The 19204-nt window shown below is 35.7% G+C and overlaps 1 protein-coding gene across 1 annotated transcript; it reads left to right on the forward strand.

Annotated features, from left to right (window-relative positions):
* The first annotated feature begins 10802 nt into the window (after nt 1-10802).
* On the forward strand, nt 10803-12191 carry LOC126887297 (gastrula zinc finger protein XlCGF17.1-like). The gene has a single exon (XM_050654712.1). The coding sequence runs from the start codon at nt 11476-11478 to the stop codon at nt 12181-12183; it is 708 nt and encodes a 235-aa protein (XP_050510669.1). The 5' UTR covers nt 10803-11475; the 3' UTR covers nt 12184-12191.
* The last annotated feature ends 7013 nt before the right edge of the window (nt 12192-19204 follow it).

Consider the following 19204-nt stretch of genomic DNA (forward strand, 5'->3'; position numbering starts at 1 on the left):
ATTTAGGGGTTTATAAATTGATGCTCGTACTAAACGTATGTTAAAACTGCATTTTAATTTACGATATCGGTATTTGACTTTGTTGATAGGTACTAACTTAAGGCTGTATGACACTATGTATTTTCTTGTATCATTTCTAATATCGTTTCTGATATGTCAAAAAAATGTATAGTGTCATACACAGATACAAGAAACGATATCAGAAACGATACAAGAATTTGTGTCAGGCACAGATTCTTGTACAATAACTGCGCCAATTTCTGCGCAAAGAGCAAAAACGTAAAACCTGCTGGTAAAACTTCTAAATGTCATAATGGCGGCTGAAAATGAGATCATATGATTTATGTCTTGATGAATTTATTTGTGTTTTGTAGGTATTATTTATAAATATTTTATTGATACTTAATATACCGTTTGGTATGGACTACTGTTCTACTAATAACCATATATTTAGAATAACTTTGGGTTTCATATTGCATAATTTTTTAATAGAGGAAAATACAGTAGTTCCAATTTGGATCAAACTGAAGATAATTATAATGCAAATATTTTAGCACAAATATCAAAACAAAATAAAAAACACAAATAATCAACAGTCAACGTAAAAATTCTAGGTATTATAACATTAAAATATTTGTTTTTAAAAGTTTATAAATTTTATAAAATCCTTAAAATCAGCTGTAGACGCAGTACTACCATATCAATGTAACGTGACAGGGTGACAAACAAAATTTCGACCAATCACGTGCCGAATTTCAAACAGTTTTCGATACAAGAACTTGCATAGTGTCATACAGGGCACAAATGTACGTACAAGAAATGATACAAGAAAATGTATACAAGAAACGATATTAGAAATGATACAAGAAAATGCATAGTGTCATACAGCCTTTAGAATATAAAATAAACCAGGAAGGAGTACAATGCGAAATGACTTCGAGCCAGGAAGGAGGTTGCAAATGGCGATCAGCTGTCAGATTTGCTTTCTATCTCCAGTGACGTACCTTTTTAAAGAGGCAAGAAAATAAATTCTTAACGATTTTATTACATCTTTGATGTTAAAGAAACAGCTATAGATCAAGAGAGAATACGTATTAATATAATATTTTGTTGAAAGGTCAGTTAAATAACATTTTATTATACTAATAACTTCAGTTAATTGATTGCATATAAAGGAGCTTTACCAGATGGTACGCCTATGCACACAGCTGATCCAATACACAAACACCTTCTACCTCGTTGACAAAAACTTATGAGTCATCCACAGACGTTCAAGATGGCCAGTTCCGCTAGAAATTTAAGGTGTTGTTGATATATGACAGACTCCTTCCTGTTCTTTTATATTCTAAGGGTACTAATGGTAAAAGAATGGAAGTATACGTTAAGAATTACAACGTTAGCAATAATCAGTAATTATACTGACCGACTGAACTACTAAACAAAAGGCTCACTACTTCTTGCAATGTCGACTTGCGTAAAGTTACGTGTAGCAGTTCAAGTTCACTTCGTAATTCAACTGAATCGTTTATTTCATAAACCAACTAAGTGCGCTTTTTTCAACTTTCGGAAAATGAAAAAAAACTTTTGCAGCTTAAGTAGGTATAGGTCTTTTTTTTTTGGAGGTGAGAATCTTCCAAAGACCGTCTGGTAAGGTGTCCCAGGTGTGTTGGATTCAATCCACCACCCTTCACCGTGCCGGATCGCCTACCAACTAAACTCACTCCCTCTTCTTCCAGCCGACTAGTCTGGGAGCACTCTTAGCGAGTATATACGCTGACCCGTCGACGCGTTCTCTAGGTCAAGTGGCCACCCAGCTGCTCCGTCCCGCACACACCTCGCACTAGACCGGTCAAGTGCGGGTGGGTCAACCGGGGTGCACCCCATCTAGCATGAAACTAGCAAGAAAATATCAGTCGGCAGTTACGAGCAACTCGGGCATTCATGCTTTTGTCTACTCACACTCACTCTTGTGCTCATTCATCATAAATAAGTAAATAGACTTCAGACGGCTGCACAATTGACCGGGAACGAGAACGGAAACTGAAAGCATCAGCAGATTCACAATTAAATGGTGAACAGCTGTTTTATGTCGCTGTCACTTGTGCTGTTAATTATTCTTCTCAAAATAAACTTTGTCGAACAATCTTTTTCTAATTTTATTAAAAGAGGATGTCTGGTAACCCTGAAAATATGTATTTATTTGATGACAAGTTTTTAATATTTTCGTTTTTATGATCTTGCAACTGATTTACACAATATGTGTGCAATCACAACGAAGGTGTTTGTAAGCATAAATATAAAAGGCATATCATTATATTATCATTCAAATATTTATGTTATTATTATGTATCTATCATACACTATGATCTGCATCGATCATACCGACGAGGATATTTTTCCAATAAAGAAATCAATAGTTCGTCATTCATTTTAATGCAAAATATATAAAAATTATCACTAAAACTTGTTCACTCACATTGCAAACAAATTTTTATTGGGCATTTGACAGTATTTTTAATACTGCCTTCTGATTGGTTTCGGGAATACAACGGGAACGAGAAACATGGGCAACATTCCCATTCTCGATGCCGGACGCATCTAAACATTGTTCAACAACGAACATATTGGTTCGTTGCAGCACGCGGTCATATTTCAACCAATAGGCGGCGAGGTCCCAAACGCATATACGGAATGTTATTCGGTTCAAAATTCATATACGGAATGTTAAATATTCCTACATCGAAAAAGATACGTTTTTATTGGAGTCTGTGAAAAGGAGATTGATTTTAAAATAATTGTTACTGTATTATTAAATAAAAATAAAACAATTATTATAGTATTTGGAATGTTATTCGGTGCGAAATTCATATACGGAATGTTAAGTATTCGTACACCGAAAAAGATAAGTTTTTATTAGAGCCTGTTAAAAGGATATTGATTTTAAAAGACTTGTTACTGTATTATTAAATAAAAATAAAACAATTATAGTATTTGGAATGTTATTTGGTGTAATTTCATATGCGGAATGTTAAATATATTCGTACTGACCAAAAAGTAGGACTTTTTATTATTCAGTTAAAGAAGACTGATTTTAAAATACCTATTTTGTTAATGAATTATTAAAGAATAATAAAACAATGATTACCTATATGGAATGTTATTTGGTGCGAAATTCATAAATGGGATGGTATAGATTTGAGAGACATATTTCTTTATTTGACTAAGGTTTTGCTTTCTCAGAATGTTTAATGACTTGCACGTGTTGTTTAGTATGTTTAGATCTGTTTCAGCTATTCAATTCAATTCTGTTGAAGTTTAGGGCTCGTACTCTATACGAAACTCGCCGTTACGCGGCTCGTTTCGTATCCCTTATACTCACTTCATAATGACCATCATTAAATGCTCGTTGCATAATATACTATTAAAAACCAGTCTCATTTTAACTGGCTTTAATAAAAATCGTCTTTTTTGTTCCAAATGCCATTCCATATATTATAATTGTTTTATTTTTATGTAATAATACAGTAACAAGTATTTTAAAATCAATCTCCTTTTGACAGACTCTAATAAAAGTTATCTTTTTCGGTGTACAAATATTTAACATTCCGTATATGAATTTCGCACCGAATAACATTCCAAATACTATAATTGTTTTATTTTTATTTAATATTACAGTAACAATTATTTTAAAATCAATCTCCTTTTCACAGACTGTAATAAAAACTTATCTTTTTCGGTGTACGAATAATTAACATTCCGTATATGAATTTCGAACCGAATAACATTCCAAATACTATAATTGTTTTATTTTTATTTAATATTACAGTAACAATTATTTTAAAATCAATCTCCTTTTCACAGACTGTAATAAAAACTTATCTTTTTCGGTGTACGAATAATTAACATTCCGTATATGAATTTGGAACCGAATAACATTCCGTATATGCGTTTGGGACCTTGCCGCCTATTGGTTGAAATATGACCGCGTGCTGCAACGAACCAATAGAAAACTCCTTGGTTCCAAATACATATACGGAATGTTTAGATGCTTACCGGACAGCTTCTCGTTCTCGGTTATTGTGCATCTAAACATTGATTTACGTAGAGGTTAACTTTTTTTCCGTGCCCGTTTCCGTTCTCGTTCCCGTTCCCGGGCAATTGTGCAGCCACCTTTCCTTATTAGAAATAATGAAAAACGTGTACAGGGTTGCGAAAAAGTCTGGCAACACGTTATTTTCTCGGAAACCGCTAGAACGATTTTTATAGATTTTCGTGGGTAAGGGTCTTTTAATACGGCCGATATTATAGTGGTAATTACATTGTTGTCAAATCTTCCGTTTTTCTAGAAATCTAATGAACTTTCTTATTTCAAATGGAACACCCTGTATATTTTTTAAGTTTTGGAATCCTTAAGGGGTCCTGATTATTTTTCATATGGTATTCCCTATACCCAGATGCCATAATGTCGGAGGTATTGTTACATTTATAAAAAAAAAAAGTTTTAAACAATTTATAAAAATAATTTTTTTCGGCTCGGGTAGACATTATTTTAGGTTCTTTGGATCATTAGGGAACAAAAAAGGTATTTTGTAATTTTGCTCTAAAATTAATCGTTTTCGAGTTAAAACAGTTTAAAACTGAAAAAAAAAACGAAAAATGACAATTTTCAAGGTTCAAAAAGACAAGTAAAAAATGTTTTTTGAAATTACAAACCACCTAAATTCAAGATAAAACCTTCTTCTATCACAGCGGTTCCCAACCTTTTTTCACTGCCGTACCCCTTGAGATAAATTTATTTCAAATTGTACCCCCAAGAAAAAAAAAGTTGCAAGAACATTAATCATGGAAAGTAAATATTTACGCCAGAGTTTTTTTATCTTTTATTTGACAATAAAGTTATTATTCCAAAATTAGGCCTATATATGTTTCTAGTAAACTTAGTAAATTCTAAATACCAACTATAAAAAAAATAACAAAGTAAATACAATGTTCCTTATCACAAAAACATACTAGAATTAACAAATAAGTTTATTGAAAAAAAAAGAAATCAAAATTATTCTTAAAACAAGTCAAAACTGTTTTAGTGTGACCCTTGGGCCTGTTTTGTTGCACATAATATTTTGAAATCAATATCAAAGGTTGATAAATACACTCTTAAATCAGGACTTGCATTTAGATTATTCCTATACTTATTCTTAATGAAAGCATAGGAAGAGAACGATCTCACTAGTTCTGTGTTTGTAAAAGGAAGTAAAACCAGAAGGGCTTTTGTGGTTAAGGGTCCATATTCATCCCTAATGCTCACCCAGAATTGTCCAAGGGGTTTCTTCTTGAACTCGGACTTCAAGGAGGAGTCACTTGAAAGTTCCAGGAGCTTTTCCATCTCATGAACGGTCAATGTAGCAGTCTTGACGTTTTCTTCATTGAAAGGATCTGCAATCCAGTTCTCTCCGTCATCTCGTTTAGGAAAATACTTTCTAAAAGAGTCCTTCAGGTTTGTCAAATGTGTCACTATTTGATGTTTCACTTTGTCAGATATGGGCAGATTATTGTCACTCAAGAAATCATGAAGCGTGCCAAAAACTTCAGCTTGATTGTTTTGAATACAGGTTTTCCAAAAATCAATTTTCTTCAGCATGGATTCAATTTTGTCAGCAACTTTGAATACTGTAATTGAGCTGTTCTGTAACTCTAAGTCGAGTTTATTGATCCGAGAAAAAATGTCACCTAAATAAGCAAGCTTTTGGAGCCAGTCACTATCATGAAACTTGGACGCTAAATAAAAAGGATGCTCTTCAAAAAATACTTCAGTTCATGTCTGAGCTCAAAAAGTCTTGTAAGAACCTTCCCGCGAGATAGCCACCTTACTTCCATGTGCAAAAGCAACGTGGAGTGAATGCCACCCATACCTTCACAAAGCACTTTGAACAGTCTGGAGTTTGTTGCATTGGCTTTAACAAAGTTGACTACTTTAACTGCTTCATTGAGAACATCATTCAAAGAAGACGGCAACTTTTTGGCTGCAAGACTCTGTCTGTGGATGCAACAATGGCTCCATGCTACGTGGAAGGCCACTTCTTTTACGGGCCCCCGAAGACCGATATATATGCCAGACATTGATTTTTCTCCGTCAGTGCATATACCACACAATTTACCCCAGTCTATTTCTTTTTCACAGAAGTAGCTATAAATCACATTGAATACATCTTCCCCTGTAGTACGCTCAGTTAATGGATGGCACAGCAACAGATTTTCTTCAAACTCCTTGTTGGGATTTACATACCTTTCAGTAACAAGTAAGATTGCTAGGGCAGCAATGTCCGTACTTTCATCAACTTGGATGGAAAAAAAATCACTGTCTTTTAATTGCTGAACCACTTTTTCTTCAATGTACTTAGAAATGTCTTGAATTCGCCGTGAAACTGTGTTGTTTGACAGCGGGATGGAGTTCACCTTACGAACAAAGTCCTGACCAAACATACACTGAACAGCATCTTTTATACAAGGGGCTATCAAATCCTCACCTATTGTGTGGTTTTTACCACTTTTTGCAATATGGTAGCTAATTCTGAAAGAGGCTTCCACAGCATTTTCATTATCTCTATTAACTGATGCGAAATAAGAGGAATCCACGCCATCTTTCCCATAATTTTTTGAAAGTCGTTCAAAATAGGTAATTTCTTTATTTTTGTGCTGGGCGTGTTTGGATTCAAGGTGGCGCAAAAGTAAGGAAGGTTTCATGCTACCATTACTTAAAACTTATCCACAAACAACACATAGTGGGTTTGGACTTTCCTCCTCTCCAGTAAACGAAAAGCCATATTTCAAGTACTCATTTGAATATTTTCGTTTCTTTGAGGAAGTTCCAGTACTAGTACTAGATTTCTGAGGTTTACTATCACTGGTACTAACACAAGAAGAATGTTCTGCTGCTGAGTCCCGGGACGTACTAGGCTTGCTAAGCACCTGACTTGCCGTATCAATCTGATTTGTTTTAACCGATCCAGTTTTTAACCACTTTTCCATCTTCTTGATTACAGTTAAATCGTTTACAAATCAGTCAAAAACTTACACGCACAATAAGCAAGTAAAAAGTAAACGGAACATAAAATCACGTAATGAACAGCGACAGACGACAGTCAACTACTATGCAAGCGAACTATGCGAGCACTGACTGACGCCTGACGGTACGATAAATAGCAGTGCATTGAGATAGTGGCTAAGTGAGTGGGGGAGGGGGAGCGGCAGAGGGCGAACTGACCTTGACGAGCGAGCGTGAGTCAGACCATCGGACGATTCGGCGCGCCAGTACTGTACTGTACTTTTCAACCACCACGTACGTAACGTACGACAAACACATAAAATCCGCCATTACCAAATATTTTCGGCGTACCCACAACCAGGTCGTTGCGTACCCCAAGGGGTACGCGTACCCCAGGTTGGGAACCGCTGTTCTATCAGATACCTATAAGAATTTTTGGCACGTTTTATTCTAAAATATTGTTTTTTTTTAATAAAATTTTTAATAATAAAGCGCATATTTTATAAATTGTTTAAATTTTTTTAATAAATGTAGCAATAACTTCGAAATTATAGCATTTAGGTAGGTATAGGGAATACCATATGAAAAATAATCAGTATCCCTTAAGAATTCCAAAACGCTAAAAATATACAGGGTGTTCCATTTGAAATAAGAAAGTTCATTAGGTTTACAGAAAAACGGAAGATTTGACAACAATGCAAATACCACTATAATATCGGCCGCATTAAAAGACCCTCACCCACCCAAGTCCATAAAAATCGTTCTAGCGGTTTCCGAGAAATTACCGTGTTGCCAGACTTTTTCGCAACCCTGTATAAAAAATTGATATGGATAAAATTAACCATAGACATTAACATGAGTTGAATAAAAAAAGGAATAAAATAAGTGTATAAATAAAAAGTTTAAAAGTACCTCGAATATCTTTAAGTTAGAGCAAAAGGGCAGTCGGCGTAGGTTGGATGTAACCCCATCACCGACTGGCCCAGTACAGAACCAAAGCAAAATAAAAACAGAACAAATAAATAATAACACAAAGAGTACATCAATAGATAAAATAAATTGAAAATGTGTACAAAGGTAGTTGGCGTGGGTAGGATGTAAAGTGTCCTCCCTCTACTGGCTGCCTCTTTCAACATACACACGTTACGATAATAAATATATAAAATTATAAGATAAAACCATAAAATATTTGTTTAAATAAAGTAAAATAAGATAAAAAGGCAGTCAGCGTAGGTTGGATGTAAAAGGTCCTCACCCCATTGGCTGCCCTCTACGACACAAACACGTTAATAAATTAATAAGGGTCATCCCGCTTGCAGTCGCCTCTCTTTTTCTTCTTGTGCTTTATTGTTTTGGTAACAAAGACAATGACCAGGTCGAAGTCACTCTTGCTATTGATAGCTTTATCCATAAGCTCATGGGATTCCCCTAGAGGAGACCCCAACTGTAGCTCGGTATGCCCCTTATGATATTCCGGGCATGCGAATAAAAAAAATGCTCATTTTGCGCGTCATCCACCACTCCACACTCGGGGCATAGATCGTCCGTGGTCTTCTTTATACGATAGGTATATGACCTGAACGATCCATGTCCCGTCAAGAACTTTGTAAAGTAGTAATTGATGCGCCTGTGTCTGCACTCACATCACCTTACTACAAGAAAAAGAGGAATAGTACTAACATGAATAAAAGAACTAAACCCATTAGAATTGGATCATGGAATATCAAAACAATGCTAAAAGTAGGTAAATTGCAAGAAATTGCTTTAGAAATGAAAAAATACGAACTAGAATTACATACTAGCACTACAGGAGATACGATGGAAAAGTGAAGGAACAGGTTAAGAAGAAAAACTTTACTATGTATTACTTATGAGAAGACAAACAAGGGAAAAATCGAACGACTTTTATCGTGAGCAAAAGAATGAGAGAAAAAGTCATAGAATTAAAAGATTTAATAATGGAAGAATCTCCTACATCAGAATCGAAAATAAACAAGTCAATATATCTTTAGTTAACTGCTACGCATCTACCGAGGAAGCAGACCAATAAGATAAAATGGAATTCCATGAAATTTTAGAAGAAACCTGCGAAAATATTCCTAGGAATGATATCTTAATAATACTGGGAGATGTTAACGCGCAGGTGGTAAAAGAGAGCTACAACCAAAATGTAGCAGGTAAAGACACGATCCACAATATCACAAACGATAACGGGACAAAAGTTTGCAATCTTGCAGCAGCAACAAATACCTATACAGTCAGTACGAAATTTATACTTAAAAGGAAACACAAGATACCCTAGATGTTACCAGGAAGATCAGATGGCAACCAAATAGATCATGTATTGATTTCGAAAAATTGACAAAGATAATACAAACGCTGACGTCACTGATCACATACCCTTGATAGCTAAAATAAAGATGAAAATCATCAAATCTAATAACAGGGTAGGAAAAAGAAGCAAGTGGAACATAACCAAATTAAAAATGCAACAAACAAAACAGGTGTATTCAGAGAAACTAGTACAAAAACTGAAGAGGTACGATGGCACGAACGTAGAAGAGGAATGGACAAATATAAAAAGGAGCATCATAGAGGCTGCGGTGCAAACCATAGGACTTCAAGAAAATAAAAAAACCAAAGAATGTCGAAACCAAAGTCAACTTAAAAATCTGGCACGAAACAAATGGCTTGAAAATAGCGGACAAGAGGAAAGAGAACAATACCAAAAAGAAAAGAGAGAAGCGGCCAAACTTTATAGAAGGAAGAAAGAGAAAAGAAAGAAATTTGCAACTAACGAAATGGCCTGGGTGTCATAGCGATATCTGCTAGGTACAAGTCAAAGCTTTCAACTTAATAAAATATTATTGAATTAAAAACTTTACGATAATTTTAGTTTATAATACATTTATATATTTTTGATGTTTCGATTTCCACTTTGAATAATACAAAAAATTACTTTGTTACTTGAATAATACAAAACATAAAAAATTAATTTTATCTGACTCATATTGACAATTCATACATATTTGAAATAATTAGTAGGTAGCCCTTTGTGCGATCTTTGATGTTCGGATCTGAACATAGGGGCTGGTTCTTTGTTTTCTAAAGGCGATTTGACACCGGGTCAATAAAAAACTTAAACTTGAGCAAAAATGGAATAAAATAATTAAACGAGTCTCAAAGAGGTCTACTTACCGTTTCAATCCTTGCATTTGGTCTTTAAGAGGGCCCTCGACTGCATTTACCACTGCACCAAGTCCAAACACGAAGAAGCCTTACAAGCTAGACTTTTAACACCGGCAACTAAATAGTAGCAACTCACTTCTATGCCTTTTTCACTAACACAAGGCTTCAGTTTTTTGTGCTCATTAAAGCAAACCTCTTTTATATCGCGATACAAAGCAACAACAAAATAAATATAGAGATGGGATTGGTTGCTTTCCTCGCATAAATTAATTAATTAATGAAAATCCAACACCCTTTAAAGTAAAGGTTCTAACGAGGATTCTGTCAAGGTTGACTATTGGGAGAAGAGGCTTTGAACCCGCCATAATTTGACTGTATTAAAAAATTTGCAGTATCTCCGGTTCGAGAAGATATAGAATCTCCTTTTTTTCACTAAATCTTAACTAGAAAATTTTAATTTCTCCCAAAATTCGGAAAATATTGGAAAAATTTCTATATTTACCTTCTGCCAAATTACTATTTTTGAGTTAATTGTTTCGTTGCTAATAGATAACTAAAATTTTAGGTTCCAAATGTGAAGATCGACTGACTGATGAAAACAACGAATTACAAAATCTTGTTATAAATAACCAATTGAACCAATATTCAACTGACGGTAGGAAAGTGAATACTGTTGAAAAACCATTTGGATGTGAAGTATGCACAAAACAGTTTGCACGAAGTTTTGACTTGAAAGTTCATATGAGAACGCACACTGGTGACAAACCATTTGGATGTCAAATATGCAAAAAACAATTTACAAAAACTACTTACCTAAAAGTTCATATGAGAATGCACACAAATGAAAAACCATTCGAATGTGAAATATGCACAAAACAGTTTACACAACTTTCTAATTTAAAAGTTCATATGAGAACGCACATTGGTGAAAGACCATTTGGATGTCAAGTATGCACAAAACAGTTTTTAAGAAATGATCAACTACAAAGACATATGGTGGTGCATACTGGTGTAAAACCATTTGGATGTGAAATATGCACAAAACAGTTTGTAACACACAATGAGTTAAAAATACATATGGTGGTGCATACTGGTGTAAAACCATTTGGATGTGAAATATGCACAAAACAGTTTGCAACAAACAGTGAGTTAAAAATACATATGGTGGTGCATACTGGTGTAAAACCATTTGGATGTGAAATATGCACAAAACAGTTTGCACGAAGTTTTGACTTAAAGTTCATATGAGAAAGCACACTGGTGACAAACCATTTGGATGTCAAATATGGAAAAAACAATTTACAAAAACTACTTACCTAAAAGTTCATATGAGAATGCACACAGATGAAAAACCATTCGAATGTGAAATATGCACAAAACAGTTTACACAACTTTCTAGTTTAAAAGTTCATATGAGAACGCACATTGGTGAAAAACCATTTGGATGTCAAGTATGCGCAAAACAGTTTTTCACAAATAATCACTTAAAAAGACATAATATGGTGGTGCATACTGGTGTAAAACCATTTGGATGTGAAATATGCACAAAACAGTTTGTAACACACAATGAGTTAAAAATACATATGGTAGTGCATACTGGTGTAAAACCATTTGGATGTGAAATATGCACAAAACAGTTTGCACGAAGTTTTGACCTAAAAGTTCATATGAGAACGCACACTGGTGAAAAACCATTTGGATGTAAAATATGCACAAAACAGTTTAAACGAATTGCTGACTTAAAATCTCATATGAATACCCACACTAGTGAAAAACCATTTGGATGTGAAATATGCACAAAACAGTTTACACAACTTTCTAATTTAAAAGTTCATATGAGAATGCACATTGGTGAAAAACATTTTGGATGTCAAGTATGCACAAAACAGTTTTTAAGAAATGATCAACTACAAAGACATATGGTGGTGCATACTGGTGTAAAACCATTTTGATGTGAAATATGCACAAAACAGTTTGTAACACACAATGAGTTAAAAATACATATGATGGTGCATACTGGTGTAAAACCATTTGGATGTGAAATATGCACAAAACAGTTTGCAACAAACAGTGAGTTAAAAATATATATGGTGGTGCATACTGGTGTAAAACCATTTGAATGTGAAATATGCACAAAAGAGTTTGCACGAAGTTTTGACTTAAAAGTTCATATGCGAACGCACACTGGTTAAAAACCATTTGGACGTAAAATATGCACAAAACAGTTTAGACGAACTGCTGACTTAAAATCTCATATGATGACCCACACTAGTGAAAAACCATTTGGATGTGAAATATGCACAAAACGGTTTACACAACTTTCTAATTTAAAAGTTCATATGAGAATTCACATTGGTGAAAAACCTTTTGGATGTCAAATATGCGCAAAACAGTTTTTAAGAAATGATCACCTAAAAAGACATATGGTGGTGCATACTGGTGTAAAACCATTTGAATGTGAAATGTGCACAAAACAGTTTGTAACACATAATGAGTTAAAAATGCATATGGTGGTGCATTCTGGTGTAAAACCATTTGGATGTGAAATATGCGCAAAACAGTTTGTACGAAGTTTTGACTTAAAAGTTCATATGAGAACGCACACTGGTGAAAAACCATTTGGATGTAAAATATGCACCAAAGAGTTTTCGCGAAGTTCTAATTTAAAAATACATTTGAGAGTTCACACTGGGGAAAAACCATGTGTGAAATTTGCAGAAAACTGTTTATTGTAGGAAATAGATAAAAATTTAAAGAGATATATTCCCAGAGCTATTTGAATGTCAAGTATATAACAAACAGTTTTCTCACAGTAATTCTTTAAAATTAGATATAAGAATACAGTGGAATCCCGATAAGTCGGCCTCCGATAACCCGGAAGTCTGGCTAACCCGAACCGATTTTCACCAGACAAAACGATCAACACAGTACTGTGTTTTATATTAATTTTACCATATTCTCCGGCTAACCCGGATCGGCCGCAGTCCCGATTAATCCGACTTATCGAGGTTCCACTGTACCTACTGGAAATAATCTTTTTGTATGTAAAATTTTACGAATCCGTGATTTAACAGAGACACAATAGGTTTGTTCCAACCCGTCACATTACCGTTCTTAAATAGTTATAAGAGTATGCGCAGTAACGAACAATTTGTTACTGCGAATAATTTTACGTTATTGCGCATGCGCGTAACGATTCAAGAACGGTTATGTGACGGGTTGGAACAAACATCTTGAAGAAAAACTACTATGTGAAATATGTTGTGCAAAACGGTTTTCACAAAATGCTCACCTAAAAGTTCACAGACAAGACATACTGGAAAAAACCTTTTGCATGTAATAACTGCACCAGGCAAAGGAATACATGAAAATACACACTGCAAGCAGAATATAATGTGAAAACTGATATCATTCTTACGCATCCGTATGAAAATGTATTTACCACGTTGGCATGTCATGTATTAAGCACGCTATGTTTTAGATAGGTATTTAGCTTTTGGAATTGGGTGGAAAATATTATAGGTAGAAATAAAGAACAAAATAAATATAATATGTAAGTATTTATTTACCGAACGTCCTCATTCTCGAAAAATATATGCTGATTTAGGTGTTAATAAATGATGCTGGTACTAAACATATGTTCAAACTGCATTTTAATTTACGATATCGGTATTTGACTTTGTTGATAGGTATTAATGGTAAACGAATGGAAGTATACGTTAAGAATTACAACGTTAGCAATAATCGGTACTTATACTGACCGACTGAAGTATTAAACAAAACACTCACTACTTTTTACAATGTCGACGTGTGTAAAGTTACGTGCAGCAGTTCAAGTTCTCTTCGTAATTCATCTGAATCGTTTATTTCATAAACCAACTAAGTGCGCTTTTTTCAACTTTCGGGAAATGAAAAAAACTTTTGCAGCCGTTTCGGAAGGTGTCCCAGGTGTGTTGGATTCAATCCACCACGCTTCAGCGTGCTGGATCGCCTACTAACTAAACTCACCCCCTCTTCCTCCAGCTGACGGGTCTGGGACCACTCGGAGCGAGTATATACGCTGATCCGTCGACCTTACTTCCAACTCCCCTCTGGCACCTTTCGCGTGCGCTCTGTAGGTCAAGCGGCCACATAGCTGCTCTGTTCCGCACACACCTCGCACCGGTCAACCAAGTGCGGGTGGGTCATCCCCATCTAGCAAGAAAGTATAAGTTCGGCAGTTACGAGTAACTTCAAGCATACATGCTTTCATCTACTCACTCTCGTGCTCATTAATCATAAATTAATACGTAAATAGACTTCCGTATAAAGAAATAATGGAAAACGTATATAAAAAATTTAATAATAAATAAAAAGTTTAAAACGTACCTCGAATAGCTTTAAGTTAGAGCAAAAGGGCTGTCGGCTTAGGTTGGATGTAAAGGTTCTCTCTCACCGACTGCCCCAGTATACAACCAAAGCAAAATAAAAACAGAATAGGAACAGAAAGAGTGCATAAATAGGTAAAATAAATTAAAAATGTGTACAAAGGCAGTCGGCGTGGGTCTGATGTACTCCATCTACTAGCTGCCTCTCTCGACATACACACGTTACGATAATAAATATATAAAATTAAAAGTTAAAACTAAAATGTTTGTTTAAATAAAGTAAAATAAGATAAAAAAAGGCAGTCAGCGTAGGTTGGATGTAAAAGGTCCTCACCCCACTAGCTGTCCTCTACGGCACAAACACGTTAAAAAATAAATAATACGGGTCATCCCGCTTGCAGTCGCCTCTCTTTTTCCTCTTTGTGCTTCATTGTTTTAGTAACAAAGGCAATGACCAGGTCGAAGTCACTCTTGCTATTGATAGCTTTATCCATAAGCTCGTGGGCCTTCCCTAGAGGAGACCCCAGCTGCAGCTCGGTACGCCCCGCATGATATGCCGGGCATATGTTGCGCGTTATTAATCACTCCACACTCTGGGCATAGATCGTCCGCGGTCTTCTTTATACGATAGGTATATGATCTGAACGTTCTATGTCCCGTCAAGAACTTTGTAAAGTAATAATTGACGCGCCTGTGTCTGCACTCACACCACCTTACTTCATCCGACTTCGGCTGCCCATTTCCTCTGCCATATCTCTAAGCTTCTGTTTCGTTCTTGCGGTCCTGAATCAATTGCCCCGTTGCTTCTCTGATACATTCGGTATCTTTCTCTCTCCAGGATGTGCACCGACATAGAACCAGCCACCGAGTGTAAGGCAATAGTTGATACGGTTCTGTATGCGCTGCACACCCTGATCAGAGGTGTTCTCTGTTCTCTAAGAAGCACATATTTATATTTCTTCTTCTCCAGGATCTCACGCCATACTTGGGTCCCGTACAGTGCGATTGATAAAGTTGACTTGAGCATCACCGCTCTTTTATGAGATCCAGGACCCCCTATATTTGGCATTAACTTGCTTATCGTGGAGGACCTTTCTTCCGCTTTCCGACATGCCTCTTGCACCTGTGTTCCGAATGTCCCCCTTGTCGTCAAAAGTAATTCCTAAATATTTCAATGCATTCTGGGGTCTTATTTTGGAGCCTTTGTATTCAAATACTACACACAGCGGCAAAATTATCGGAACACCTTAGAAATGGGCATGTTAGATGTCTCGAATTTACTAAACCTGTTGTCCGATTTGAAGGATTTTTTTAGTATGTTATAGCCTTATTATTTAAAAAATAACTATGTAATGATTGATGGAAATCTATGTCGAAGGATACACAAGCAAATAAAAAAAGTCAAACTACTGTCAAAGTATAAAGACGTATTTAAAAAGTTCCTCCCAAAACTTTAAATATTTCGAAGTTTTAAACCTTTTTGAAGAATCAGAGAGTCTGCCGACAAGTTTGTACAACGTCGAATATCTCAAAAATAGGTATACATTTCGTAGGGCAGAAAAGTAAGTTAAAAAAAATTATAAAGAGGACCGATGGAAGTAAAGGCGCAGCCTAAGGCGAGGCGCCCATTGAGGTGGAATGGCCGTGGCCCGTGGCGTGGTATTGGCTATTAGAGATGGTTCGGCCAGCTATTTTGATATAGCAGTTGCTTTTTTATTTTTCATTATTCAACATTTTCAAGATGATATGAGAAAAGCAAAATCATATTTGTTTGTTTTGTTTGAAAAAGCATTGTTGTTGGTATTTAATGTGAACATATAAATAATAATTGTTACTAAAATAATACATCTAAGTACGAACATTTTTTGAAATGACAAAAAAATTTAACAAAATACAAGACATGGTGGTTGTAATATTTATATGGTCGTAGTATTTATTTAAATTTACTGTTGTTTTCACCCAATTTTGAAAAAATGTGAAAACTTTGAATTATCCACGTCCGTCTGTCCGTATGTCTGTCTGTCTCTCTGTAATCACAACTCCTCCGTCAATATACCAGCTAGAATGACAAATGTGGTGTCAAATGAAAACTTATAATCCAAGGATAGTACTAAAGGTGATAAATTTGATCTAGGCTGTTTGTCCGTCGGTCTGTCCGACCGCGAATATAACTTCTCCGTCATTATACCAGGTAGAATGACAAGTGAAGTGTCAAATGAAAGCTTATGATCCAAGGATAGTACTAAAGGTGATAAATTTAATCTAGGCTGTTTGTCTGTCGGTCTGTCCGACCGCGAATATAACTTATCTGTCATTATACCAGGTAGAATGACAAATGAGGTGTCAAATGAAAGCTTATAATCCAAGGATGGTACTAAAGGTGATAAATTTGATCTAGGCTGTTTGTCCGTCGGTCTGTCCGACCGCGAATATAACTTCTCCGTCATTATACCAGGTAGAATGACAAATGAGATGTCAAATGAAAGCTTATAATCCAAGGACAGTACTAAAGGTGATAAATTTGATCTAGGCTGTTTGTCCGTCGGTCTGTCCGACCGGGAATATAACTTCTCTGTCATTATACCAGGTAGAATGACAAATGAGTAGAATGACAAATGAGGTGTCAAATGAAAGCTTATAATCCAAGGATGATACTAAAGGTGAGATATTTGACCTAGGCTGCTGTACGTCGGTACGTCCGACCGCGAATATAACTCTACCGTCATTATACCAGGTAGAGTGACAAATAATGTGTCAAATGAAAGATTGTAATCCAAGGATGGTACTTAAGGTGATAGATTTGATCTAGGCTGTCTGTCCGTCGGTATGTCCGTCCGCGAATATAACTTCTCCGTCATTATACCAGGTAGAATGACAAATAAGGTGTCAAATAAAAGCTTCTCATCCAAGGATATTACTAAAGGTGATAAATTTGATCTAGGCTGTTTGTCCGTCGGTCTGTCCGACCGCGAATATAACTTCTCCGTCATTATACCAGGTACAATGACAAATGAGATGTCAAATGAAAGCTTATAATCCAAGGACAGTACTAAAGGTGATAAATTTGATCTAGGCTGTTTGTCCGTCGGTCTGTCCGACCGCGAATATAACTTCTCTGTCATTATACCAGGTAGAATGACAAATGAGTAGAATGACAAATGAGGTGTCAAATGAAAGCTTATAATCCAAGGATGATAGTAAAGGTGAGATATTTGACCTAGGCTGCTGTACGTCGGTCCGTCCGACCGCGAATATAACTCTACCGTCATTATACCAGGTAGAATGACAAATAATGTGTCAAATGAAAGATTATAATCTAAGGATGGTACTTAAGGTGATAGATTTGATCTAGGCTGTCTGTCCGTCGGTCTGTCCGTCCGCGAATATAACTTCTCCGTCATTATACCAGGTAGAATGACAAATAAGGTGTCAAATAAAAGCTTATAATCCAAGGATTGTACTAAAGGAGAGATATTTGACCTAGGCTGCTGTACGTCGGTCCGTCTGACCGAGAATATAACTCCTCCGTCATTATACCAGGTAGAATGACAAATGAGGTGTCAAATGAAAGCTTATAATCCAAGGACGGTACTAAAGGTGAAAAATCTGACCTAGAATTTCCGGTTTTAGAAATGAAACCGGAAGTGCTTTTTTACAGTAGCCGGAGTAGTATAAGCGATATATTATTCGACGTGCTTTAGCAAGATGGGAACAAATGTATACTTTTGGTTTTTATATCATTTCCGGTTAAAAAGTTTTAACCGGAAGTGCCATATTATGGACACAAAAATAGTACATGTGATATATTTGAAATTTGACCTGGGAGTTGCGGTTGTAGAGTTGCAATAGGAAGTACCGTTGGAAAGTCACTGAAATAGTATAAGATATATTATTCGACGTGCGTTAGTAAGATGAGAAAAAATATTTGGTTGTAATATTTATATATTTATTATTTATATGGTTACTATGGGTACTAAAGGTGAGAAATTTGACCTAGGACTTCCGGTTTTAGAATAAACCGGAAGTACGGTTTAAAAGTCGCTGGAGTAGTATAAGCGATGTATTATTCGACGTGCCTTAGCAAGACGAGAACAAATGTATACTTTTGGTTTTTAAATCATTTTCGGTTTAAAAGTTCTAACCGGAAATGCCATATTATAGACACAGAAATAGTACATGTGATATATTTGAAATTTGACCTCAGAGTTGCGGCTTTAGAGCTGCAATAGGAAAATACCGTTGGAAAGTCACCGAAATGGTGGCAAATGGAAATAGTATAAGATATATTATTCGACGTGCCTTAGCAAGATGAGAACAAACGTATAAATTTGGTTTTTATATCATTTCCGTTTAAAAAGTTCTAACCGGAAGTTAGGCCACATAATAAGACGGGAAAAGTACTCCCCGCTAAGGCTCATAATCCAAGGAAATATCTCGGGAAAGAGAAATGTGGGACGTAGGAGGATTTATACAAATACAATAGTTCAGAGCTGCAGCCAACAAAGTTAAGATTGCTGTGATGGTAGCCAACCTCCGATAGGAGACGGTACTTCAAGAAGAAGAAGAACCGGATGCTTTTTGGGTTCATATCATTTCCCGTTAAAAA

The sequence above is a fragment of the Diabrotica virgifera genome, chromosome 6 (genome assembly GCF_917563875.1).
Source record: "Diabrotica virgifera virgifera chromosome 6, PGI_DIABVI_V3a".
NCBI classification, from domain to species: Eukaryota; Metazoa; Arthropoda; class Insecta; order Coleoptera; family Chrysomelidae; genus Diabrotica; species Diabrotica virgifera.

Bases quoted from the DNA above. Each gene is read 5' to 3' on its own strand.
- LOC126887297 (XM_050654712.1), top strand. From the start codon at position 11,476: ATGAGAAAGCACACTGGTGACAAACCATTTGGATGTCAAATATGGAAA.